General features: G+C 34.5%; 5 protein-coding genes across 14 annotated transcripts; 2 read left to right on the forward strand and 3 right to left on the reverse strand.

Annotated features, from left to right (window-relative positions):
* Positions 1-16430, reverse strand: LOC105422905 (WD repeat, SAM and U-box domain-containing protein 1). 9 transcript variants are annotated; one of them, XM_089082767.1, is made up of 20 exons: positions 10143-10283; positions 9365-9777; positions 9081-9239; positions 6706-6839; positions 6251-6422; positions 5838-5983; positions 5447-5673; positions 5132-5370; positions 4976-5066; positions 4795-4904; positions 4568-4710; positions 4302-4494; positions 4086-4231; positions 3677-3906; positions 3261-3526; positions 3100-3190; positions 2896-2990; positions 2652-2813; positions 2439-2583; positions 1-2326 (listed from the first exon to the last, which is right to left on the reverse strand). In XM_089082767.1, exons 4-20 carry the CDS (start codon positions 6810-6812, stop codon positions 2166-2168), a joined length of 2724 nt encoding a protein of 907 aa, XP_088938893.1. In that variant the 5' UTR covers positions 6813-6839; positions 9081-9239; positions 9365-9777; positions 10143-10283; the 3' UTR covers positions 1-2165. The 9 variants fall into 9 exon arrangements, with proteins under 9 accessions (XP_088938893.1, XP_088938897.1, XP_088938892.1 ...); XM_089082771.1 differs by having other exon boundaries at positions 6706-6799; positions 9365-10036; positions 10143-10281; XM_089082766.1 differs by having other exon boundaries at positions 9365-10036; positions 10143-10281.
* On the forward strand, positions 10351-15890 carry LOC105422907 (GATA zinc finger domain-containing protein 1). 2 transcript variants are annotated; one of them, XM_089082777.1, is made up of 4 exons: positions 10351-10781; positions 10887-11089; positions 11170-11379; positions 15221-15890. In XM_089082777.1, the coding sequence occupies exons 1-4, from the start codon at positions 10506-10508 to the stop codon at positions 15471-15473; spliced, it is 942 nt and encodes a 313-aa protein (XP_088938903.1). In that variant the 5' UTR covers positions 10351-10505; the 3' UTR covers positions 15474-15890. The 2 variants fall into 2 exon arrangements, with proteins under 2 accessions (XP_088938903.1, XP_025073045.2); XM_025217260.2 differs by lacking the exon at positions 15221-15890 and having other exon boundaries at positions 11170-11676.
* On the reverse strand, positions 11625-16427 carry or (AP-3 complex subunit sigma-2 or). The gene is made up of 4 exons (XM_025217261.2): positions 16288-16427; positions 13794-14023; positions 13197-13580; positions 11625-12279 (listed from the first exon to the last, which is right to left on the reverse strand). Exons 2-4 carry the CDS (start codon positions 13860-13862, stop codon positions 12157-12159), a joined length of 576 nt encoding a protein of 191 aa, XP_025073046.1. The 5' UTR covers positions 13863-14023; positions 16288-16427; the 3' UTR covers positions 11625-12156.
* Positions 16284-24371, forward strand: LOC105422909 (beta-1,3-galactosyltransferase 1). The gene is made up of 5 exons (XM_011632484.3): positions 16284-16425; positions 17451-17688; positions 17977-18242; positions 18366-18637; positions 18736-24371. Exons 2-5 carry the CDS (start codon positions 17451-17453, stop codon positions 19157-19159), a joined length of 1200 nt encoding a protein of 399 aa, XP_011630786.2. The 5' UTR covers positions 16284-16425; the 3' UTR covers positions 19160-24371.
* On the reverse strand, positions 22120-25068 carry LOC105422903 (uncharacterized). Its single transcript, XM_011632471.3, has 2 exons — positions 24809-25068; positions 22120-24550 (listed from the first exon to the last, which is right to left on the reverse strand). The coding sequence occupies exons 1-2, from the start codon at positions 24855-24857 to the stop codon at positions 23130-23132; spliced, it is 1470 nt and encodes a 489-aa protein (XP_011630773.2). The 5' UTR covers positions 24858-25068; the 3' UTR covers positions 22120-23129.
* Between the last annotated feature and the right edge of the window lie 641 nt (positions 25069-25709).

A 25709-nucleotide genomic window follows, 5' to 3' on the forward strand; every position in this document is an offset into this window, starting at 1 on the left:
TATTATCATAATATCGGTTTTATTATTTGTATATAGCTATACAGAAAAATCACGCTTACAATTGTAAAATCGCTTAACGCTCCAAGCTCGATTGCGTTCGTTTCGACTTTCCTTGATAGCGCGATTCTAAATATGCCATTCCCAATTGTGTTATTATGTTAAAAACCGCATTCTTCCGATACACAAGTTTCAAACGATTTCTCAATTATATCACAGAAATACAGACTTTGAATTTGAGTGACAATCTGAAGACATACAATTACAAAATCGTGTTCGTAATGAGTGATTGAAAAATTCGTAGAAATCATGTAAAAATCTGTGCGTAAACGCTAATTAGAAACGACTGAGTTCTTTTTTTCGAATCACCTTGGACTGATTTCTCAGAAAGAGAAATAAATCGACGGTTTACGTTCCTTCAAGCGATACACACGTATATCTTGTCTGTTACATACAGTCAACTGTTATATACAGTTTTCGTAATTGTTGTTTATAACACTTAAGACTACTGTAAGAGTTAATATCGTGTTATTATAAAATGATTATAACTACCTATTATCCATATCGCCGATCTAGGAAGTGTATAACAAAGTCCACAGCATTTACGACAATTAATAATAACGAACAATTTCTGTGCTTGCTAACGATAACAATTGATATATCAAAAAAATAAAATTTTCTTTGTTTAACATTAGCAATTACAACGGATAAATAAAATTATCAAAAATTAATGTATTGCTTGATGTTTGCAAATAGAAAGTAACATTATTATTACACCAAGTCGTATATACATATTAACATATTTCTGTTATATATTATAAAGTATGCTTCAAAAAATAAACACATGATAAAATGCGATAACGTCGTAGATTAAAAAATTGAGATATCTTCTTTGAAATATCTCGAGAAATATGATAAGTCCTTGTTATGTTAGGCACAAATATTTCTATACTACTAAGTAGCATATTCATTCTAAAACGTGTTTATAACGCGCAAAATTTTCATTAACTCCTAAATTGAAAACTTGGTTTTCAATCATATACAATACTTAAAAGTTTCAACAACTGTAAGATAAAGATTTGCAACTTTGCATCATAATAGAAATCATTTTAGAATTATTTAATATCTAAAGAAGAAATAGTCAAAAAGTTATGGAAATCACTTTCTTCAATATTAAATAATCCTAAATCTTTCCTTTGATGTAAAGTCAACCCTGTCAATGCAACCTTAAATTCAAAATTAGTTCTAGTTTTAATATTGGTATCAAGAACGCCTTACACAAAATTGTAAATCTTTCATTTCGTGATGCAGAATCGAATTTTTGATTTTTGAAGAAAACGCGAGTTATTCAAGTTATAAAAAATTTTAAATGGAGATGCAAAGGAGACTGACAGAAATACGTCATATTTGACTCAGTTCGAAAAAACTTGTAACTTCCGTTTATCCTAGAACCGATATAAAATCCGTGTAATCTCGATATGTTTCTAACTACATGTATACGTACGTACGTTCGATTATTCTGTAATATCTGATATTATTTAGACCAGCGTATTCATTATATCCGTAAATCTCGAAGATTGTCCATAAATTTTTGTAAACTTGTACTTGTTGCTTTGCATCAGGTATCTGGATCGTTACGTGTATTGTACACGCGCTATATCATCGAATTTTTGGAAATCTTTCGATAATATTCATCTCTAGACATTGCTTCCCAAGCAATCGATCAAAGTCAGTAGCGGTTCTTAGATACGTACTGCTTTTCATAAAATTATTGGCAATTGCTCCTTTTTTAATTATCGTTAAAACATTTTCTCTCTAAGCGTATCTCCAATAATTCCAATTTCAAAAGTCCTCCAAATAAAAGATCAGGAATTGTAATTTCCTTCAGTCCTTACGCGGTATCGCGGTTATTTTTAATTATGAAAAGTCACTACTAAGTCTTTCGTATCTTTATATGTATCTAATTGGTCCGCAGATACCGATCGATGTTCGAATTCCTTTCGATTCTTGTAAAGAGAACGAATCTTATTGCATTAAAACCATTGAATTATAAATGTCTAATGTACCGTAGAATAATTGCTTATGGTGTGTTATAAATTACCAACACGTGCATATAATGCTCTCTGCTTTTTTTTCTTGTTCTTCCATAGGTGCATAAGATGCAATTACTATTGTGGTCCTTCTCCATGAAGTAGAGTGAGTATAGCATTTCTGAGAGCAAAGTTTGGGGTAAAGGAAGTGTCGTGCAGCGGCTCATTTGTCATCGGACTGGTGTATTTTCCGCACAGGAACCATTCATTTATAGCTGCCCTCTCATAAGTAAATCCATCTGGAAATAATAATCGTGCACGATTAGATTCATGAAAGTAAATACTTTGAAAATATAGATATTTCAAAATATTTTTTTAACAAAAAAATAATCCATTATGTAATATTTTTACCTGAGCATTGCACAGGTTCTTTCATTATTTCGTGTGTTATAGGACATAAGAATTCATGGGGAATCTCAGACTCATCTATACTTTCCGTAATATTACAATCCTCACGCTTTAGCCAGTATAATTGTTTTTTCAATATCTCCATTGCCTACAACATTTTTATATGAGTTCGATATACTAAGTTAAATAAAATTATGGTAATACTATGCACAGCACCTCTTTGTCATCCTCAATTTCTAATCGCGATATCAGTTCGTTTTCGGATACAGACAGCAAATGCCTTCCGGTTAATCCCAAACCAAGTATCTTCCTAGATAGTCTGGATAATTCAATGTCATTTAACCATTTCAAAGTATCATATACTTTCCAATCCGTAACCTGAACAACATAATTTTATTAAATATCATAAGTAAATGCGTGTTTTGCATAATTTGTATTTTATATAATTTTAATTACTGACCCTCTTCTTCTTGTTTCTCAAACTATCCATCAAATTATTTTGTGACACTAATTGTTGAGGTATCTTCCAAATCAAAACGGTTTTGTCCAACGCGCCTAAAAATGATTATCATTAAATAATGATAATTAAAATATTTTCTATATAATAACTTTGCTGCTATATTGTGTAATAGATAAACACACATTATAACAAAAATTCCAAGACCTGTAGCAAAGAATGATGTATCTTCGGAAAACGCACAGGACGTAACAAGACTATCATGATCCTCCAGAACATATAAACAACTTCCGGAAAACTGAAAGCATATTAATCTTCACGAATATATCTTTATGTGTTTATCAAGCGTAATTGTCTAGATCGCTCACCACACTCCATATGCGAGCTGTTCTATCTGTTGCAACACTACCCAGAACTTCTCCATGAACAGGCGAGAAACAAACACACATTACGTTTCCACCGTGCCCGGTCAAAGATTTCTTTTCCTTGTAACGCGTTCCGATATCGCTTGATCCAATACTGTCCGGATTAGGTGGCGGATCGTTTGAAATAATTATATGCCATAATTTAACCAATGAATCATTGCCACATGTTGCCAATAGATATATCTGTTGGTTCACATCTGTGTCTCTTGCTGTAAGTGATATTTATGATTATTCGCATTATTTAATAGAAATCTTTCTAAAGTAATGAAAAAAAATTATATTAATTTATCGTTTGACATGCACTATAATTTTAATAAAATCGAAACGTGTAATAATAATTAAAATAATTTTTTCCATACATGCACTGCACATCAGAGAGCCCGGGGTAGGACTGAAGTCACATCCTTGGACACCTAGATCATGACTTGCATCGCAAACTAACAATGCTTCGGAACCGTTCTTTTCATCCAGAGTATCGAAGAGACGCCAGGTACCCTCGTTGCACGCAGTCACCAGGTATCGAGAATCGTGCGTAAATGCGATGGCCGATATCGCGTCAGCATGACCCTCGAAAACGCTGTAATAATATCTATCGATTATCGATTAATTATCTACTACACACATAAAAAGCTATCGAATTATGAAAAAAATTACATCGAATGTTCTAATTATACAAAATTATACAAAAAAATTCTTACAAATTAATAGTATATTCTATAAATTTTATTCTATATATTTTTTTTCATTGATTTATTGATATCTACATACTGTAATTGATCCATGTTTTCCACGTCCCATAACGTTGTTTTCTCGTCGTCACCGGCAGTAGCAATTTTCATGCCGTCAGGTGTCCACCGACACACGCGGATGCCTGTCCCAGAATTGACAAAAGAAGATTTCGCTTGCTCTCCGTTCTATCGACAAAAGATTATTGTAAGTAAGAAACCAAAAATATGATACTGTTCGCGAAAAAACAATAATTACTTCTGTATTCCAAAGTAAAGTCGTTCCATCGAGAGAACAAGACGCGAGCATTGAACCGCACGGACTAAATTCCACATAATTTACACTGTAGGTATGAGCGTCGAGTGGACTGAATGGTTTCTCTAGTATTTTAATCACTTCTTCTCCATCCTCCTCTTCCATTTCAACACTCCACATGCGCACCAGTTTATCACTAAAAGTGACAAATTATATAATCGCGTCACATTTTATGTCACACATATAGTTTCACAATTTCAAAAATTTACCCTGATGCTGAGGCTAAAAGATTGTTTCCATGGAAGGCAACGCTATTCACTGCTCCATAATGATCCTCTAATCTCTGAATTAATCTCACTTCGTTAGCATACGTCTCGACGTTTCTCATCACATCCTGTTCGTGCATAGTACTCTGAAGTAGAGGATCGTTATTGTTAACTTGAGAAATCATATTTGTTAATGTTGATTATTTGTAAATTCTTCACGACTAATTTACCTTTTCAGGATCATTCACAAACCACTTTGTTCCGATGTTTCTTGAGAGCTCCGAATCGATAGTTAAATTCCCCGTTAAATCCCACGCGATTACTGATTTATCGTTAGAGCCTGATAATTGTATTAAAAATTACCGTGTAACTGACCGTAAACTTTTTTTGGGAAAGCAGAAAGATGTTTACCTGTCGCTAGCAAGCTCCCGTCACGTGAAAAAGCGCAACAAGCTATGTATCTATTGTGACCGGAAATTATCGTCAAGATTTTTCCTGAGCTCTATAATTAGATAACATTAATAACATTATCAAAAGTCGAATTTTTTTTTCAAGATGGGTCCCTACCGTCTCCCAGATTACTGCTGTTTTATCGAGGCCACAGCTGGCAATATATAATCCGTTGCTGCTAAAACGGACGCAAGTTAAGGCACTGCTGTGCTTTTCCATCACTCTGCAAAGCTGTATAGTGGCAGTAGAGGGTTGGGCCTCGCATTTATTCTGGCTCACCGTGACTTCCCACAACTTCACATCGTGATCGTTACCGCACGAGACCAGCTGATAAAGTTTGGTGTACGGCTCATTACCTGCGATAATAATCGCGTTATCTATCATAAGTATTTTGTTGTTTCATCTTTTTCCAAAATGATATATTTTATATACATGTGACTTCTTGGAAAGTTGAGAAATCGCAGCAAACTACTCCCATATCGTGGGCATCATCGATCGAGACGAGTTCGGCGATGTCTTGATTGCTAGAGGTACAAGTGTCGATCAGTTCGGCAGTGGAGAACAGCTTTAGGACACCCAACGTGCACGAGGTAATCAGCCAGCTAGAGTCCGGTGAAAAGGACAGGCTTTGCACGGCGCCCTCATGTTTTTGAAAGCACCTGTAAATCAGGATAAGATCTTGTAATAATTTAACCAAATGCAAATCAAAGAGCATCAAAAGAGGATTAATATCACCTTGCTAAAAATCGTAAACTGATATATCTCTTCGTGATCTTTCTGTTAAACTACTTAAAAAGAGAATATATTCTGTAAAACGTCTTGCCTGATTAAATTGCGATGAACCAGATCCCAGATGCAGACTTGCCCATTATCACCAGCGGTCGCGAGTAACGTCGAATCCGGCGAAAATCTGCAGACTCTCACCGCTTCGCCGCCTACTTGCACCATAGTGTGTATCTTCGTCCCCGTCTTCGAAATGACATAAATTCAAGATATTAATCCAAGACAACAATCGTTAGAACATGATTTACAGTTTGATACTTTTTATGTCAAGCGACTATATTCATTTTATCATTATTTGAGTAACTGTAATTTGCATTGACTTTTGTAGACATGTATAAAAGATTCACGTGACTGTATTATTAATCTCTGAGACCGCGAGGAAAAGTTCACTGGTCATATTACAAATCGCGTTTGCTCATTCTTACTCGTATTTTTTCATATTTTGAAACCTACTCGCAGGTTCCAGAGTAGCGTGGTGCCGTCTATGCTCGAAGTGGCCAACATAGTGGATTGGGGGCTGACTTTGACCGAGGTCACGCCATACTTGTGCCCCATCAGGGGCGAGAAGTAAGCCTCTACGTAGCCGGTGCCGGGCTGCCATTCCCAGACTCGGACACGTTTGTCCCTGCGTGTTAAAAGAGAAGAGATGATGCGACCATTTAACATCAAAAGTACCGAGCGGTCATTACTTATCTTTTTTATATATTGATTTTTTAAATTTTTTATCAATCACTCTTTTTATTCCGATGAGAAAGCCAGGAAATTTTAAAATCCTATTTGTGTGTTAAAAAATGTTAACTTAAAAAAATAGAAACGATCGACAATGATCGCTTGATATTTCTAGTGTTAAATACGCGACGTGTCAGCATCGCGGAAATTATGTGCGTATATCGATAACCAATACTTACCCGGATCCCGTTACCAGGATGCAATCACCGGCGAAGTCGACGCTGTTTACATCGCTGGTGTAAACTGCGAGAGTCTGCAAGGCTTGCACGTCGCCTATGGCAGTCATGTTTTTTCAGATTAACGGGGTTCTTAGCTGTAAAGACGTATGAAATATTAATCAGTTGTGTGTCACTTCTTTCAAAGTCAAGCCGATGTCATCCGGTCTACGAAAGGACGCCTAACAATCTTCAATTTTTCAACGGGAAAAACTGATACATAGATTTAAATGGTATGACATCTTCTATTTGTCGACGCTATTTGTGACATGACGGAAGACGAATTAATATCGTCGTCACAGAGTAAAACGGTCTATCGATTAAAAACGGAGTTACGACACATAGAGCTTTCACGGGAGACACTAAATGTCAGAACATCGATATCATATCGTTATGTCATGGTCTTTACTCCGATGGCATGGAATAATTACATTTCGTCATAGATATCTTTAGAATTGATGTATTCCTTCGCTAAGCGAGGTGTACCATCTCTAGTTGTCACGTAAGCGATAGGGGTAATAAGGCACGGTAGGCACCTTTAACCTTCGCTTTTCAAACGCTCTGCAAACATGTGCACACGTTTCTCAATAATACATGTGTCTTAAATCGAACTAACTCTTCTACAGGTGGGCACACGGCGAAGGCAGCGGGTTTCTCAAGTTTCTGAAAGTCGGGCAGCCCTTGACATTGACCGACGTAAAGCGTCGTTAAAGACATTCCATCGCGATCGATCCGCAACGTATATTAATTTCATTACATTTCAGAAGCGAAATGTCTACGTGTCCTGTTTTTGTTTCTAGCAAATTAAGCAGCGATTTCGTCATCGTGATACGCGGTCTCTTCTTCCACTTCGATCTCTCGAGCAAGATGCCGAATTTTCAGGATAAGAATCTTAAGAGAGCGAAATAGCCGCATCAATAATTTTTCCCCTTAATTACCTGTATAACATCGATCATGTTTTTCAAAATATTTTAATATTATTATAAATCGAAGCAACAGTTTTTCATAACACAGAAGAGGTACTAGACTTAGACCGGCGCGAATGCAAAGTTCTATCACCAACGCTAACATGTACATAAAGGACATCGATTGCACGCTTATCTATTCCATCTACGAATGAACGCAAACATTATTACATTATTACAGACTGGTATCGTGGTTTAGAAAAACAGATAAAGCTATATAAAGCGTCCACTGTCGGTTATATATAATTAATAATCAGATAAGCGTGCGATATCAGGTCCTGACGTAGCAAATGATATGTTAAAGATCTGTAACGACATGCAATAAATAAAAATGCATCGTGCATACATGCGAGCAATATACATATTTATATGACATTATTTGCCTTTTTGTACACTAATGTTTAACGATCGAAGCGAGATGTAATAAAATTTCTTGAAAAAATCATCGAACGATCACACGTGATTGAATCGTCATTATCATATCATGCGTATTCATACCACCGCGATTTCAGAAATCTATAATAATAACATTATGTTATATAAATTACATGAAATTTAAGTATCCTAATTCCGCAAAATTCTTAGCCGTAAATCTTATTGCATTTTTTTCCAAAAAAAAACAACAAACGATTACACGTAATTAAAACGTTGCTTTATCACGCAGCTTTAGAAACTTATAATACAGGCTATAAACATCAGGCTATAAATCGTGTAAAATTTAGATTCCACAAAATTAACCAATAAGCCTTGTATTTTCTTTCAAAAAATTGTCGAATTATTACATGCGAATGAAACAGAAGTATTGTCTTATTTATATCACGTGCGATTTTAAAATTTTATAACAACGTTAAATTACTAAAATTGTATGAAACAGTATTAATAGTTCAAATATTTCATGATACACGAAATTGTTAGCCGTAAGTCTTATTTCACTCTAAAAAAAATCATAAAATTATACGTGAATAAAATATTGTCTTATTTATATCATATGACTTTAGAAATCTATAATTAAATTACACAAAAAATATGAAATTCTAATCTGCAAAATTGTTAGCTGTAAGCCTTATCGTTATAAAAATATAAATATATGAAATTAGAAATCTTATCGAATGCAAAATTATTAACCGTAAACTCTCCTCTCGTTATACATAATAAAAATATAAATAGTACAAAAGGTAAATGAAGAGGTGGCTAAAAATCTTACCGCCGAGTCTAGTATCAATCGTCATTTGTCAAAATAAAAAATCGACTTTGTCCATCGAAAGTACCGTGTTTACCAACGAGTTAAATGACTCCGAAACACATATTAATACCTCCGGCATTAATCGTCCCACCGACGCAAAAATAGCTATTTAATAATAATGCATTCCTTACGGTTCGCGTGGGATGGCGTCGTTATTTAATCCATTATCAAGCCAATGAACCTCTCATTAAATTATTGACCAACAGTAAATCAGGAGTCAATCAAGTAGAAAACAAATCGGTGCTCTTGGAGGGAGAGAGAGAGAGAGAGAGAGGATCCTTTCTTTGGAGCTATATAGGTAAAGGCAATTATTTTTTTTTTTTTCCTTTTCTTACGGAACGTTGCTCTCATAGTCATTTCGCAATTTTGCATCGTTTGAGAATCAACGAACAATTGCCGTTTCTCTCGTACTCACTCGTAGCAAAGGCACATGTTCCAGACACTGTGTCGACGGATCTCGGCGGTGCCTCGTTGCCTCCGTCAACAAGCACGCAACAAGCGGCACATGATTGCCCGCGATGATTCAGAGTCACGCGTCGCGAGGCGGTGTCACATTATTTATCACGTTCAGATTATTCATCGCATGATGCTCCCGTGCCGACGAAACGGTTCAAACAGGATACCCCGGACAGGGCACCTGTCACAATGAAGTTAAAAGCGCTAAACGCATGTCCACTGGCCGCTCAGATCGATATTACAGAGGCGTAACGCGAGATATAAACTGCGTGCGGGGCTCGCGTATGCTGCAAAATGTAACAGTCTCTCTTTCTCTCTCTCTTTTTCCTCTTCATGTAGCCGAGATAATTTCACGCCTGTATTGTTGATTCACTTAAATTAAACAAATCATTTGTTATGGTTTGAGGAAGGCGACGGCGTTAACAATTTGCAATATATATTTTTATTACCAATATACTAATATTTGCGTTAGATTAATTATTAAAACATTTACCTTATATATTTTTGACAATGAATGAAAAAAGATTTGTGGGAGTGAGACAGCGTAAATTTTATTTTATTTTTTCTTTTTAAGTTCCTATTTTACGGGAGCTTATCGGACGACAAAGAATTGAGCGATGTTTATTAAAATCTGAAAGATGACTTGAAAATTAGAATACGCAGTTACGAAGTAAATTTCGTATTATGTAACCTGACGTGAATCATAAATATTTTGTAATAATTCAGATTTGTTTTACCGGATCGGAAAGTGTATGTATAAAATTCATCGAAGCACATGCTAAGCGCACCCCAGCCATTGAAGTCACCCTCCAAGCCACCCTCAAATCGGCGAAGGAACTCACTAAACGCGTCCCACGTGACTAGTCGACGATAGTTACACCTGTCGCGAGTTTGAACTAATCGGTAACTAGATTACAGGTCGCTCAGCTGTTCCACTTCTGCGCATGCGCAGACTGGCTCAGCGCTAGAGACACGTGAATTCGTCTGTAAACACGATGATGTGACAACGAGATAGACAATCGGACGAGCGGGTAAAAGAGATCGCAGGAAGAGAGATCGTAATTCTTTTATGGATCATTGATCGGTTTGAGAAGTCCTCAATGCCGCTCGGTAACAAGCCGGAATGCACCAAATGTGGGACCCGCGAGACTCCTCTGTGGCACTCGACCGACTCCGGTAACCTATGCAATGCCTGCTTGGAAGACGAACGCAATGCCGAAGCGAGCACGTCTTCCAAGACGGACGATGAGGACAGAAGTGGCTCGCTGAAGCCCAGAAGAAGCACAAGGATCACGAGATACTGCAATTCGAAGGCGACGGGACCGCACAGAGTTGTGCCCAAAGGCAAGGGCCGTAGAAATCTATTTAAGAAAACGGTATGCGAATTGAAGCATCTTTCCGTTTTTGCTGCGTATTTGCTACAATAATCCATAAAATACATGCAGGATCGTTATATGTTGACCGCTCATTTGTTTTTGCAGCCAGTTAAGGCACCTACAGCCACAGCGACTCCAGTTACTAGCAACTTTGTATTTTACAAAGGCACGTATTTTCAAGTCGGAGATATAGTCTCTATGCAGGATGTAGATGGTGGTATTTATTACGCTCAGATACGTGGCTTATTGACGGACCAGTATTGCGAGAAGAGTGCTGCTGTTACTTGGCTGTTACCTACTATGGCAAGGTGATTCTTTTTGTCTATTAGACTATAAAATAATGGCGTGTAATATTATATTGATTGATATTAATTGATATACTTTTTAGTCCCCCACCAGAAGAAGGCTTTAGTCCTGAGACATACATCATCGGTCCAGAGGAAGATTTACCTCGTAAATTAGAATGCATGGAATTTGTAATGCATGCTCCATCGGATTATTTTAAACTAAAGAACACTCCCTATCCACCACCACTTACGGAAAAGGGAGTAGGCTATATATGGACAACTCTTAGAAATGAACTGGCCTTGTCTAAAAAGTAATAATAATTCTTCTATGAATCATATTGTTAATATCGCTTTAAAATTAACACTATTAAGATACTTTCTATGTACAAATTTTTGTAGCTTTTTTAGTATTTTTTTTTTAAACAACTTATTTAAATAAAAAATAATTGTATTATATAGGAACCATAGAAGTTATCTGATTTGGCATGACATAAATATATGTTGAATGTATATATTGTTATATAATGTAGAAATAATTTTCTTAAAACAAAACATGTTTACAATAGTGCTATTTTGTTTATTAAATATATTTTCATTATACACAATAACATTGATGCTTTGTATTTCTGGTGAGTAACCGTGAATATGTCTTTCTCACGTTTAATGAAACGCGGAGCTACATTATTAGATTGGACAGTTAAAAATTGCTAATACCATTAGCTGAATTTGTGGACTTGATATACCTGATATCATTTTAATACACTTCTTATTATATGTAAAAAATCTAAGAAACATCCATTCGTCTTGTCCAATTTCTTTTCTCGTGTATAAATTTCTCAAAGCTGGTTTTCCTTGCAGTTCATATTTTCCTGCCGGTAGAACCATGAAAATGACAGTGGTTCACATATTCATGATCTTTAACTCTGATATCGTTGAGACGGGATATATGCGGAGGTAGCAGGCAGCATTGGTGCATTCTCGCTTGCTTGAAGGGAGGGGAAAAGTGTCCTCGGTGCGACGATGGTGTCGGTTACGTTCGGGATGACAGAAGAGACCAGTCAGCTGGGTGCCAACGAGGTGACGGCTGGTCAGAATTTGAGGTCTTTTATGGCTTGCGGCAAGTCAGGCAGCTTCATATCCTTTATTTGTTGCGGTATATTCATGTTCTTCACGGCCGAGACAGCACGCGCGGGCGCTGCTGTGATTCCCGCCTGCACACACGGATGGAAGAAGTGTGGAACAACGGACAGTTTCAAGGAAACTTAGTAAATGCACAGTCATAACTGTTTTTTTAGAGCTGGGAGCGAAGACAAATGACAGATGACTACACGAAGATGATATTTATTATCCTTACAAAGCGACATTAACGACATTTACATTATCAAGGCACTTCGAGGTTTATGCAACGACAATACAGTTACAAAATAAAATTGCATCATCATGCGTGTTACGCAAAACGTTCACGCTTTACAAAGCACAATGAAGGACCTTTATGCTTTCGACAGTCTTGAACAAAATAAAAAAGAAACATAAAAAAAATATAAAAATATAAAAATATAAAAGGAAGAAATCACAAATACACGGATATGCGCGGAAGTATGATTGTACAAAGTGGCCTGATTTGCTACTGCTGATTTACTTAAGGAGGAGGTCCCAGAAGGACAAATGGACGGGGTGAACAAGACCGCCCAGATTTGTAAGTCCCCTAAAATTGATGTTATGTCAATCACTTCTATCTGTTAACACATTGGATTTGTTCTACAGATCGCTGTACCAGTATGCATGCATAGCATTAGATCGCTCAACGACTGCATAAGTAGTTAACATTTTCAAGTCCAGTTAGAGAAAATAAACACACATTGCATTGTAAAAAAATCGGCCATAACTAGCTTGACAAGTATAACGCTAGCATTTTATTTGATGAAATGAGCATGAATTTGGATGTAAAAAATTATAAAAGTAATCTGTGCATTATAAATCTGGGCACAGTCAATCCTGACTGTGATCTGCTATATACCTTTGTATATTATAATATCGAATGTTCGTTATATTTAAACTGAAGACATAAATTTTGAAATAAGATCACAGTTAAGATGACATTGGAATTGCAATAGCCGGCCGTACCTACCTCTTGCTTTTCTAACTTATTCTGATCTTCGATCCTTGTGAGAATTTCAGTCATATTGGTCTCAAGAACCATACCACCCATCACCAACTCATTGAGTATATAATGAACTTTATCCACGTGAAATATGAGATCGAGTTCGCATACATTCTCAAAACATTTGTCCAAGGTTTCGACGAAGACTTGTATCAGATCTAGGATTCCAAGCTCTGATTCTGAGCTATCGACACAAAATACAAAGTAAAGTGTCGCGTAGTGCCGATAGATTAGTTTGTAATCGGATCCGCCGATCAGGCTACCACCTTCCAAGAAATTACACACGTTATCGTCTCTCTTCGAAACAAGCTGAAATGTCTCTTTTATTATCTGCTGCTGCATATCTTCGTTCTGAAGCAAAAAACATGTCTCGTATTGCAACGATCCATGTGCATTACGTCAAATATATTTCGATCGATTTTTGCGAATGCTTCAACGTAAAATTCACATCCACGTGTCATCTCTATATAAATGTTATCTTTTCAAAAATAAAAGCATTTAATTTCTGCAATTATAGAGGGGCAAACAGAAGGGAAATCCACGCCGAGCGTAACGTATACTTACGAAGTACTGATAAAACTTGGAAAGACGAGGTTTCCCATGATTATTAAAAACCAGGATCGCCTTAATCATGCTGCGTGTCCTGAATTTATTGCTCTATTTTATTGGTAATCCTGTTGCCACGTACGGAGCATATGGTCATTGGTACGCGAGAGGTTATGTTCTACGACTTCTTTCTGACGGTTTGATCCTCATTATTTCTCTTTGCTAATTGCGTCCGTTGAACGTAATCCCTATGTGCAGTATTTGCTAATTGATAATTAATAATACATGAGGAGAAACTTCGACGAGGTTAGCTGTCAATGTGTCTGTCAATGAACATATATTGAAAGATCCCACTCTCCGAGGAAGTAGCTACCAAAATAGTTTTCTTTTTTTATTATCTGCACTCTCATGCACTTTTGCGCTTGAAATCAAGTGGATGCGTATTCAGGAGCGTAGAAAAACGACGATCACTCGATTAGATTAGGATCACTGGATATCATTCGACAGGATATTACTGTCATTTGTAAAAAATTCAGTTTTATTTTTCAGAATCTTTTTCTTTGTTATATTAATCTTTTCAGCGTTATCCATTTCTACTGATATAGATTAATTTTAATCTCGATTTGATTTATTTTTTATTTTTCTTTAAAGAATTAGAAAAAATGTAAAAAGTAAATTAAATTGAAATTGATATTGATAAAAGTGAACATACAAGTCTGAATGAGGATGATTGAATTTCTATTAACTTAAATAGTTATCAACTTATCAAGTGTTTTTGTATTATTTTATTAACATGTTTTTATTAATTTTTATTTAAAAAAAATAAATTGGTATGCTTTCGATCAAATTCCAATTAATTTAATCAGTGACTAATTTATCAAGAAATATCATTATTTAATATTAATGTGAATAGAATTACTAATTTTCTTGCTTAAAGTTATAAAATATTGGTAAAATTATAAAAATTTTATAAATCGTTCTACTATTTCTTCTAAATATCCACATAAACACAATTGAACATAGTTCTCTGCGAAAATTCATTTGAAAATTTTTAAATTTGTATTGATTCTTATTAATATATTGCAGTAATGCTAGAAATAATTAAATTTGATTGTATTTAAAACTTAATTTATTCAAAAATTTTTAATTTTTAAAAACTATAAATTTGTTCATACTTTAACAATCTTTTACAATCAAAATCTATTTTACCGTTTCAAATAATATAATATAGGACATACGTTTCTTTTTAAATTTCAAAACTTTAAACTGCCACTATCGTGGTCAATTTATTTTTATCACACGAAGAAAAAAATAACAACAAATCATAAGATGAAAAATTTCACTTTAAACAATTCTGCCGGTCAAGCTAATCTCCGATTGAATTACCCGCTTAATTACGAGCTTAATCATCCTTCTAAATATAAAACTGCATTTTATTTTTTCAGTTATCCTTGCTACCCCCGAGTGCATGCGGCCGTCGAGAGGGCAAGAGAGTGGAGCGCTCGAAAGTGCGAGCGAAGAATGAGCGGAAACTCGCCTCGTCCCGCAAGCGGTTCCTCGTGTTTCTCGTCTCCTTCTCCCGGTCGTCGAGCAATTCGTTCCGTCGGCGAGCGAGGAAATCGGTGCGGTGCGAAGGCGGACGACCCGTCGTGGGAGACGGGAGCACAGTTGCCGGTGTCGGGTCAGTGCGACTCCTGATCGCACGGTATGGCGACGTAATCGGGTGTCCGGTTCGCCCGCATTCGAAACGAAACCGGTGCGCCTTCGGGTGGAGCGGAGACGGAGAAGGAGACTCGCAATCAGAGAAACGAAGCATATAATTTATAGAATCCCGATGAGTCGCATACTTGGACAGGATTGATTTACTGATTTCATCTCTTTTCTTGCACTTTGGAGTAAAATAAGTTTATCTCTCATTGTGAAAGAACGAGAGGAAGAGAGAGAGAGAGAGAGAGAGAGAGAGAGAGAGAGAAAAAGAAATAATAGATTCATTAATCGAACGATTGTGTATGTCGAGAACTGTCGCCGCCAACGTCACGTCAGTTAACCGATTCTACCTGATTTCATCATTCTCGTCATTGTTCGTGTTACAGCTGGTGCTGTCATTTAAGAAAAGGGAAAGGAGAAGGAAAAATAATTTGACCGAGGTCGATCGATGTTGCGGAAGTGATTGCGATTGTATCACAAAGCACGTAATAATTTTTTAATCGAAATTGATAATACGGATGATAACAGCTCTCCTAATGAAAGTATGATGATTATCACAGTCGATTGCCGTTCTTTGTATCTTATTGAGATCGAGATTGCAAAAGCCAAGTAACAAGGATGTGATCCGCGCGAGATTACGAAAAAAAGAAAAGAGAGGAAAGGAAAAGACTCGCGTGACCGGAACGCGGTGCGCAAGCGCGCGCGGTCACACGGCATTGTCTTGTCTTCGACGTTGACATCTTTCTGACAGCGGGAGAGCGAGAGAGACATCGCGGGATTAGATGGGATCTTTTCTTCCACTTACCACGTATTCGTGGCACGCGCGTGCATGTCCGCCACGGCGTGCGATGTTCCGGCGCGAGCCGAGCTGTCATTCCATGCGAGCGATGTAAATGGGGAGCCGCCAAGTGCGACGTGACCACGCAGTCACCGCAATCGAAAGGTAAGCGTTTGTTTACGCGATATCACGACAATGAGCAGCTCGCGGGATACAGAAATTCGAATGGACGAGTCGCGATCGGTGGGGAATATCCGTCCTCCGCATGATTTACGCCGAGACTGTCGCGTATTTTTAGCGCCTCGTCAGAGACGCACGTCCTCGAAATCCGCAATTATTATTAAATTACGCTTGTCCCCTCCGAGATCTGATAGCGCGTTTGAAATACCAAGGTCGAGTCTGTTATTCCAAAAGCGGTCGCGATATGGAGTAATGGAAGGTAACACGCGAGATTGTTATGACCTTTCCGCAGCTACGTGTACAATTCTGCTCTTCAAATGTTGGCAGAGTAGATATACCAATTTTGATACTTGCGATGTGAAGGGATAAATATGATCAAGGGGGAAAACTCTTGCTACTGTTCTTTGGCTATTCTATCAGATTTCAAACATTTGAGATTGGAGCTGGACACGATGGATATGTTTATGATTGCAAATATAGCTAGTTATTGATAAGGCTGGTAGTATAAGGCACTGTTATGATCATTCATCAACATAGGCGAATGCAGCTCTTTTAATGATTCATATTATGGCAACTGCACCGACAGTATCTCAAACATGTATTTAATGTAGCAGAATTTTCATACACATGTCTCTTTGAATATACATGTCTTTTCATAAATATATTGAAGTTTAAACATATTACGTATTATTTATAAAATGTAAGTATGTATATGTTGAAGGCTGGTAAATTCTGTGAAATTTGTTACCAACAATTGATTGATTATTGAGAAATGCATTGAGATTCAAGGTGAACCTTTAACATTGCAAACACAGTGTTACAAAGCTGATTCATTCTCATGAATCTTTAATTTGTATTACACAGTTGTAACCAAGTGTTGTATTGCATACAGAAATTTCTTATAATTTACAGGAAGTTTACTAAGACTATTTCACGTTTTCCAATTCTTAATTAATGTGTTGACAACATTAATTCCTTAATATAATTGTTTACTTTCTATCTACACATAGATGGACAGATTGCGAATACTACCTATGGACTTACCTGCAATCACTGTCAGCAGTAATGGTAATGGTAAAGGCAAGGCATCCTTTGTTCGACGATTGGCAATAGGATTTGTGATTCTGGCCATTCTAGGCCTCTTGTATGTGCCAGCATACCACTCTGCTCAGACTCCGTTCTTAGGCTTAAGTGAGACTCCATCTTCCGCAGAACCTCTTGGTAGCTTACGCTTGATAGCATCCATAGGTATGTATCTATTACTTGATTTTCTTGCGATAGTACAATTTCTCGATAGTCTTTAAAAATATTTAATTATATAAATAGATGAAGATATCTTAGATTAAATGATAATAAAGTAATAAGCGATAAAAATAATAAATGAAATTTCATAATCTGGTTGCAACATTTTTGAATACACGCTAGATCGGTGAATATAATTATGATTTGTGTAGTGTAGTAATATAGGATTGTACATTGAGTTTTGTGATAAACATAATTTAAAACAAACACATGACATGAATAATTAATTTGTAGCACAATTGCCTGGATGGTCGTACAATACATCAAGAGATCTCTGTGTTTACATACACCCAGAGAACAACACGTCGATTCTCAATCCCATCGGCATTTGTTCAGTACCGCCATATCTGCTGATAATCATATGTTCGGCAGTAGCAAATCAAGAGGCCCGTACCGCTATTAGGAGCACCTGGGCAAATAAATATAATTTAGATAATTTGTACAATTCTACAGTAAAAATAGCATTTCTATTAGGAAAAAGTGACAATGATACACTCAATGTAAGTATTCTTGCATGGAAAGAAAATTATTTTTATCATATCTTTCCTATATCTCATTCTGTGCAATGCATTTCTTGTATTTATCGCATCCTATGCATTATATTTCCTATATTTATCTCCTAGAATCTGATTGTCGAAGAAAGTTCCCAGTACAATGATATCGTGCAAGAACGTTTCTTTGATACATATAACAATTTGACGATAAAGTCGGTTATGATGCTGAAATGGGTTACGTCGAATTGTAATCAAGCTAAATACCTCATGAAAACGGATGACGACATGTTCGTAAATGTTCCCTTGCTTCTGCAAACGTTGCACGCGAGAACGCAAACAGAGACTCTCTTAGGTTCCCTCATTTGTAATGCTAAACCAATATTGGATTCCAAAAACAAATGGTAAATAGATTTACCTTTAATTTATTTAATTATCTTTAGATTATTTAAAACACTGTGAAGGAATAATTTAAAACAGCAACGATTTTTCAATTGCGCAGGTATACACCCAAGTATATGTACTCGGAGAAAACATATCCAAACTATTTATCAGGTACAGGGTATGTTATGAGTATGGATGTGGCATCTAAGTTATATCAAGCAGCATTGATAACGCCGTTGCTGCACCTGGAGGATGTTTACGTTACGGGTTTATGCGCAAAGCGCGCAAAAGTCCGACCTGTCAACCATCCTGGATTTAGTTATACACCTCGCAAACTAGATCCTTGCGTGCTCAGAAACGCTATTACCACACATAAGGTTAATGCGTCTAATATGTATGTGATTTGGGTGAAAGTGAACGATACGAGCGTTTCCTGCAGCAATCGTACTCGTACTGATAGAAAGCCAATCACTCTGAGCAGAAGCGGCAGGAATGCCGGTTATTATATCTTCAAAAGAAAAACTATAAACAAGTGCGTATAGAAGCATCTTTAATAATATTAATTTCATGCATTATAAGACTAATTTTTTGTTATTGAGTTTCCTGTTAAGCGCAAATTGAATCAGAATGAATAAATACGAGAGATAATACAGAATATAAATATAAATTTCTTAATTTCTAAAAGCTTTAGCTTAAAGGAAAGTTTTTTAATTTCTTATAAAATTAATTATTTATAAATATATTTACAAATACATCGAAATATTATCGGTTGTTTTCTATCATCATGTCATTTATACTTTCGTAATGTGAATTCGATACAAACAAATAGAATAAATAATTCGAACTTTTGAAGAGATAACATCATAAATAATTTTCGCAAATCTTCGATTCTATCAGGCTGTGTCCAATTTCCATTGTTAGTTTATGGTTAATATTAAATCTTTAAGTTTCATATAGTAGTAAGAACATGGCCAATTCGCATCGATAGTCTAACTAATCGTCCATCGGTTACTGTCTTCTTACGAATTATGATTTTGCACATAATATAAATGGAAATTAAAAAAATTGAATTAATTAGTATATACAATAATGTTAACCGACATACATCGGTGCAATTGGTACTATGCATTTTCGTGGAGCGATCGTGACAGACGTTCGGACAACAAGCCGAAGGTTTTGTATATTTTTCTATTTAAACCAAAGTAGTATTTAAGAATACACTGTCAATTAGATCTTTTACATAATTTATATCATCTTTTCCGCCGCTTTATGTAAGATACAATTTAAAACAGCAAGATCTGAGATATGTGATTTACGAGGAAGAAGAGTATTACTTTATTATGAATAGTTTGTCCGAATGTTAGACTTACCGATTGATACTTCCTAATAACATACATAATGTATGTTTCTCTAATGTAATAAAACATTTTCTGCAGTCGATGATTTTCTTCAATATCGGTATTTTAGGATAACAAGAATTGACAGTTGAATATCTTGTGATTGAAAGTCACGAGGAAGCAAAGCTTCCTTTTATCTTAATAATACATATAATGTTGTTGCTTCCAAGTACTTATGAAAAACTTCAGGAATGTAATAGCATTATAATAATATTATAATGTAACATTATAATATTATTAATCTGCATATTTCCTAAATAGTCTTGTGTTTTCTAAGCATATATAACATACAAACTAGGTACAAGAATATTGCTTCCTCGATTTAGGTATAATTAACGAAAGATGAAGATATTATTTTTTATTTAAACAAAACTTGACTTATGCTATAAAATAATGACTTAAGGGATTCCGTTTCTCAGCCGTATTCGTAAATAAAATTGATCTTTTAAATTCGGTGGTACATTAATATCAGTAAAAAGATTATTTTATAGTGTAACATTGTTTTAATTATATTTTAATTTGCATCATATTTTTATTTCCAATAATTGAAAATAATGTAATTATATTTTTAAATTAAAGTATCATATTGTTTTTATTTTTAAATTTTACAAAAAGTTTGACATATTTATATGGTACTGTGTATGGTACTGTGTATATTTTCTAGTTACTAGAATATATTAAGCACTAGTAAGAAATAATATTTATGTAAAATATATTTGGTTTTATAGTCAAATATTTCCTTTATATCTTCAAAAAGTAATGTTCAAAATTTAAAAGTCTTCTTACGAACTTTTTATACACTTTACATTGATAGAATTGTGTGAATATAAATGTGCATTTTGCAGATACATATTGAATAGATCAAAACAAATTTTTCCCAACATATCTATTCAACTATAATATATTTAATAATTAAATTTTATCTGTGTGTGCTTTTTATAATTATTTTTTTATACAGAGTAGCCCATATGTTTTATATATTATGTATTATATACTTATATATTTATTACAACTTGTGGATTTGATTCTCTTTCAAAAGCGAGTTTTAGATATATAGATAGATCATGCTGTTTTCCATAAATTTTGAAAAATATATAACAGTCGATCACAAAATGAATGAATATATCAAATAATATTGTAATATGGCAAAGTTTTGTTTCAATTTGTTATATAGATATCCGTAAAATGTTAAAACAGTATATTTTGCAATCAGAAATGATTTATAAAAATTTATTTCCTGAAACCGCACTGCGATATTATAGAAAAAATATATAATAATATAATAAAGATAATGATAAATAAGATAGCCATTAGATTAAGATAGCTATTAAGAGCTTGATGATGTAGCCTAACACTTGCTAGATTCTCTTATCTGAATATTCTCTGATAGGAACTTGTCTTAATTTAGCGTTTAAGTAAATACAATTCGGAATTTGTAATACACCGCGTATATCATTTTGTCATATCATAATGAAGAAACTGGACAACAAGAATAGTTTGCGGATAGTAAAAGCATTGTATGCTTCTTGATGCATTCTACGATCCGATACGATGAAACATTTGTAACTTAGGGTGAAAATGATAGAAATGATTCTATATGGAATACCTTAGTGGCCTTAGAAAATTTGTTTTATTTTGTGAAAATAGATTTGATGCTGAATTTTTTACCATTAAAAAATATTGCTGAGCCATCATAATACTGGCTGCTATATGACATCCGAATCTGAATACTAGTTGTAATACAATTGTTAGTACACATTTTGCAAAAGTGCATTACACAAGTGTAACACAAGATGTACCGTCATTTTGCAACTATCGTCACTTCATGTTGAATATAAAAGTCAGCCGAAAGATAGCATTTCTTCCCTTTTGAGATACATAAATTTTGACGATCATATATGGAATTTAAATTAGATACACCATTTTATATCGTGCTATAGCATCAATACATTATTTGTATTTCTGCGGAAGCGTTTCTAACGCCTTTAGAAAAAGGACATCGATTTGTACGTTCGTGTAAACGTACGGCAGGAATTGCGCATAGGATAAATGTAAATATTGTTACGTTGCATTTCAAATAAAAAAAAAAAAAAAAAACTAGAAACTTTGATGCAAATATTCTTTATTAAAAATACATGTATAGAGTAATCGTTTTATATACACAACACGCATGCATACGCATTGCATGCGTTTTACTTATATAGGAACTTCGCTCTTACAAACGTTGAACTTGATAGTATAAAACATTGATTCTTACATTTATTGGCACTTAAATTAGATATGATGTATCGCGAATATATGTTCATACAATTGCATGTAATACATAATTGCAAATTATTTTAATTCATTTTCATTTCACGTTATCGATTTTGTTCGAGACATTTCAAAATCTTGATTGGCCAATGTTATAATTTTCAGAGAGATTAGAATAAAATTGCATGATTTTACAGAATATAATTATTACAAATGTGTAAGAATAATAAAACATTTATATTGAAATTATATTTTGAAATTATATTTGAAATTATATTGAAATTATGTAATCATATGATATTCAGTATTGTCCATTATTGAAGAAATAATTGTAGCTTCATTATTGAGATATTTTAAAATTTTTTTAATACATTGTTTTGTATCCATATATATGTAACTAAGGATATTTTTGTTTTAATGAATTGTTTAATGCTTATCGGCACAATATAATAAGTAAACTAAAAATTTTAAATTTTTGAAAATAATGACACACTTTAATAAATTTCCACAGGATGAATATATACCTGATTCGATTACATATAAAATAGACGATTAAAATTAGAATATGAAACATACTACAAAATTTAATAAAAATTAAAGTTTTGTTAAAATAAACATACGTATAAATGAATAATTATATTCCAAGAATAATAAAATCTACACTTTATATCAATTAAATAATTATTTATAGATATTTTTCGAAATAATCAAGATATACTTTTACATTTGTATACATTTTTATAATTTATATCTTAAAAGTGTAAAAATAAAAGTATATGTACAAAATATTACTTAATTATTCAAATATACACATCTTTCTATTTTTTGATTTTTTGTATTTTTATTTTTCTTTGTTTTTTCGTTAAACGGGTGTGAGGTGAGTTTGAGTGGATTTTTTTTTAAATACATTTGCTTCTACTTTTTCGGTAAGACCAAATTCCGTTAAATCTTTAATCACGGTATTTAACTCCTGTGCCAAAGCTTCACTCTTTAGCTTGTTGACAAATTTCTTCATATTTCTCGAATGGCGTTGAATCTTCTTCTTTACTATTTTTTCATTTAATCTATGAATATATGATTGATATCTTGTTTCCGTTTTAGGCACGTGCTTAATAAGAGCTAAAGAGTTCTTTTGTTTCGAATAGAAAAGATCGTCAACTTCTTTAGACATATTCCGTAATTCAGAGACATTTTGAATATCAGAATATAAATTCTGAGATTCAGAGAGATCATTTGAAACATCTATCGAAACTTTAACTTCGCAATTAGAATCTTCCTTGGTTTCTGTAGCTTTATCTTCTTCACAAATTGGAAATGAAGGACTCTTTTGATGATTTTTTCTTCTACCTCGTTTCGTTTTAATATTTTCCAGTCGTGTACTTGAATCTAATATATCATAAGCCTCAATGTCATCCTTTTTATTTTTTATACCTTTCCATGGTCTGAAAAACTTTCGTGGCTGTTTTGCAATTGTTTTTTGAGCGATATCAAGTAATATTTGTAATCGCTTCAAATAACGTTCTTCAAATACTTCTCTTGTTAAATTGTTCTTTGGAACCATCTGAATATTTATATTGTTTTTTCCCTTTTTTGAACTATCTGTCGGTGCATTCGAATCTGTTCTTTTCTCTTCGCTTTTAATCTTTTGGCAAAGTTTTTTGTTGTTTAAAGAATCAGTTAGCTTTACATTGTTTTCCTCCAGACTACAAATGCCCAGTTGCAGCGTTAGTTTATTCATTTTCTTTTTATGTCTCTTCTTTATAGACTTAGTAGTGCAGAAATTATCTTGTAATGTAGGTATGAATATGTTGTCTTCACGTTCACTCTCCTCAGTGTCCGATTCTATATTTATCTTCCTGTGTGCCATGTTTTTTCTGTTAGGACTTGTATTTAATTTCGACATGCTGCCAGTTTCGAAAAATGAATGATCATGCTTTGCAATTCTTTTCAATTTTCCACTTGGAGGTGTTAGTGGTATCCATTTCTTTATTGGATCTGAAAGTTCCACCGAGTCATGTGGCTGAACACTTGGAGAAAGCTCATTATTTAATTCCTTTATAAATTTAGAATATAGCTCATAATGTTGTTCCGTCTGTTCCTTATCTTTAGTCAAAGAAACCTGATTACCACGCGACTCAACGCCTTTTGCAGCATCATCATACAATTTTACCCACCAAAAATCCTGCATGCTCGTCTCCCGATATCCTATACCTGCATTATTCTGATTTGCTGTGATTCTTATGCTTTCCGTTATGCCGTTTTCATCTTTACCAAGTCCTTTTCCTGCATCACAAGAAAAGAAAAAAAAAAGAAGCTAAATTTTTAATTAATTTCACTTTGTTCCTGTATTGTTGTCGTACGTGTATAAGGTGTGTATAAGGTGATCATACAATTAACAAAACAATAATAATAAACAGATGTATGAGAGGGACAAATAGACAGGGGGGCCGAGTGACAGAGCAAAAAAACGAGAATTACGTATCGCCACGCGGTGGAAAATAATGCGCCGCACCGGAGTAAAAAGTACATACGAAACCATACCTTCCGTCCAACCATATTTTGTCAGTTGGGCTTTCGCAAAGTCGGACATGGAGAAATAATCTCTCTCGTGACTCTCCAACGTGCAACGTAACTACGCGTCTACGGATGCTTTGTTGATCATAAACTATTTCAACACACTTTAACCATGTACGTCGATACAACCGGACGCGGTTCCACGATAATCTTGTGGGCAATATGATCTGGACTGAGGAAAGAAAAGACGTGCTGCGCATAATGTGCGCGCACGCGTTCTAGCATGACGCGAGGTGCGAGAGGAAGGGAATTTCACTTTTTGAAAAATATCGAGAGACTTTGTGAATGTTACAAAATTTTCAGCATCTGGAAGCAGTACTGAGAGTTTTCTACTCCGAAAATGAGCGCAATGTGTAAATAATCATTTAAACTACGCGCGTACATTGTATTAAATTATAGTTAATAATAATTCTGCTTTTGTCAATGGAAATAACGAGGGAAAGTTTAGAATAAATTTGTGAAGCCTAAGTTCACGATGAAGAAATCGATTCGAGATCTCGGATCGAAGAAAAATTGACCAATCAGCAGTGACTAGTTTGATCAATTAGTCAATATGATTGGTTAATGTTTCCTCAATTTGAAATCTAGAATCGATTTCTATCGTATCGTAGATATAAAGCTTAATCAACTTTTTGAGAAATTGCAATATTATTTATATTCTTATAATGTTCTGTCACTTTATAGAAATTTGTCACTTTAAATTTTTGTAATTTGAATTTTTGAAAATTCTAAGATACTTTAAGGATTAAATTTTTATTATTTTAGTTTACAAATTACTATTAATCATGGTTGAGTAAGTAATTAAGCATAGTCAATAAAATCATTGATAATGCTACGGATTATAATTAACCATATAATTACCAGCCTT

Source organism: Pogonomyrmex barbatus, unplaced genomic scaffold (assembly GCF_055798465.1).
Source record: "Pogonomyrmex barbatus isolate J1 unplaced genomic scaffold, ASM5579846v1 scaffold6, whole genome shotgun sequence".
NCBI lineage: Eukaryota > Metazoa > Arthropoda > Insecta > Hymenoptera > Formicidae > Pogonomyrmex > Pogonomyrmex barbatus.

Excerpts from the sequence above, each read along its gene's own strand:
- LOC105422903 (XM_011632471.3), bottom strand. The coding sequence starts at position 24,857 with ATGTCCGACTTTGCGAAAGCCCAACTGACAAAATATGGTTGGACGGAA. Across the intron at positions 24,551-24,808 it reads AAAATATGGTTGGACGGAAG|GAAAAGGACTTGGTAAAGAT; the intron begins GTATGGTTTCGT and ends CTTGTGATGCAG.
- LOC105422905 (XM_089082765.1), bottom strand. The coding sequence starts at position 10,182 with ATGTGCTTCGATGAATTTTATACATACACTTTCCGATCCG. Across the intron at positions 3,527-3,676 it reads CTCTCTGATGTGCAGTGCAT|CAAGAGACACAGATGTGAAC; the intron begins GTATGGAAAAAA and ends TATCACTTACAG. Across the intron at positions 2,814-2,895 it reads TGAGAAACAAGAAGAAGAGG|GTTACGGATTGGAAAGTATA; the intron begins GTCAGTAATTAA and ends TATGTTGTTCAG.
- or (XM_025217261.2), bottom strand. The coding sequence starts at position 13,862 with ATGATTAAGGCGATCCTGGTTTTTAATAATCATGGGAAACCTCGTCTT. Across the intron at positions 13,581-13,793 it reads CCAAGTTTTATCAGTACTTC|AACGAAGATATGCAGCAGCA; the intron begins GTAAGTATACGT and ends TTTTTGCTTCAG. Across the intron at positions 12,280-13,196 it reads ATAAGTTAGAAAAGCAAGAG|GCGGGAATCACAGCAGCGCC; the intron begins GTAGGTACGGCC and ends CCGTGTGTGCAG.
- LOC105422909 (XM_011632484.3), top strand. The coding sequence starts at position 17,451 with ATGGACAGATTGCGAATACTACCTATGGACTTACCTGCAATCACTGTC. Across the intron at positions 17,689-17,976 it reads ACGCTTGATAGCATCCATAG|CACAATTGCCTGGATGGTCG; the intron begins GTATGTATCTAT and ends ATTAATTTGTAG. Across the intron at positions 18,243-18,365 it reads GTGACAATGATACACTCAAT|AATCTGATTGTCGAAGAAAG; the intron begins GTAAGTATTCTT and ends TTTATCTCCTAG.
- LOC105422907 (XM_089082777.1), top strand. The coding sequence starts at position 10,506 with ATGCCGCTCGGTAACAAGCCGGAATGCACCAAATGTGGGACCCGCGAG. Across the intron at positions 10,782-10,886 it reads GAAATCTATTTAAGAAAACG|CCAGTTAAGGCACCTACAGC; the intron begins GTATGCGAATTG and ends TTGTTTTTGCAG. Across the intron at positions 11,380-15,220 it reads GAACTGGCCTTGTCTAAAAA|TTATCCTTGCTACCCCCGAG; the intron begins GTAATAATAATT and ends TTATTTTTTCAG.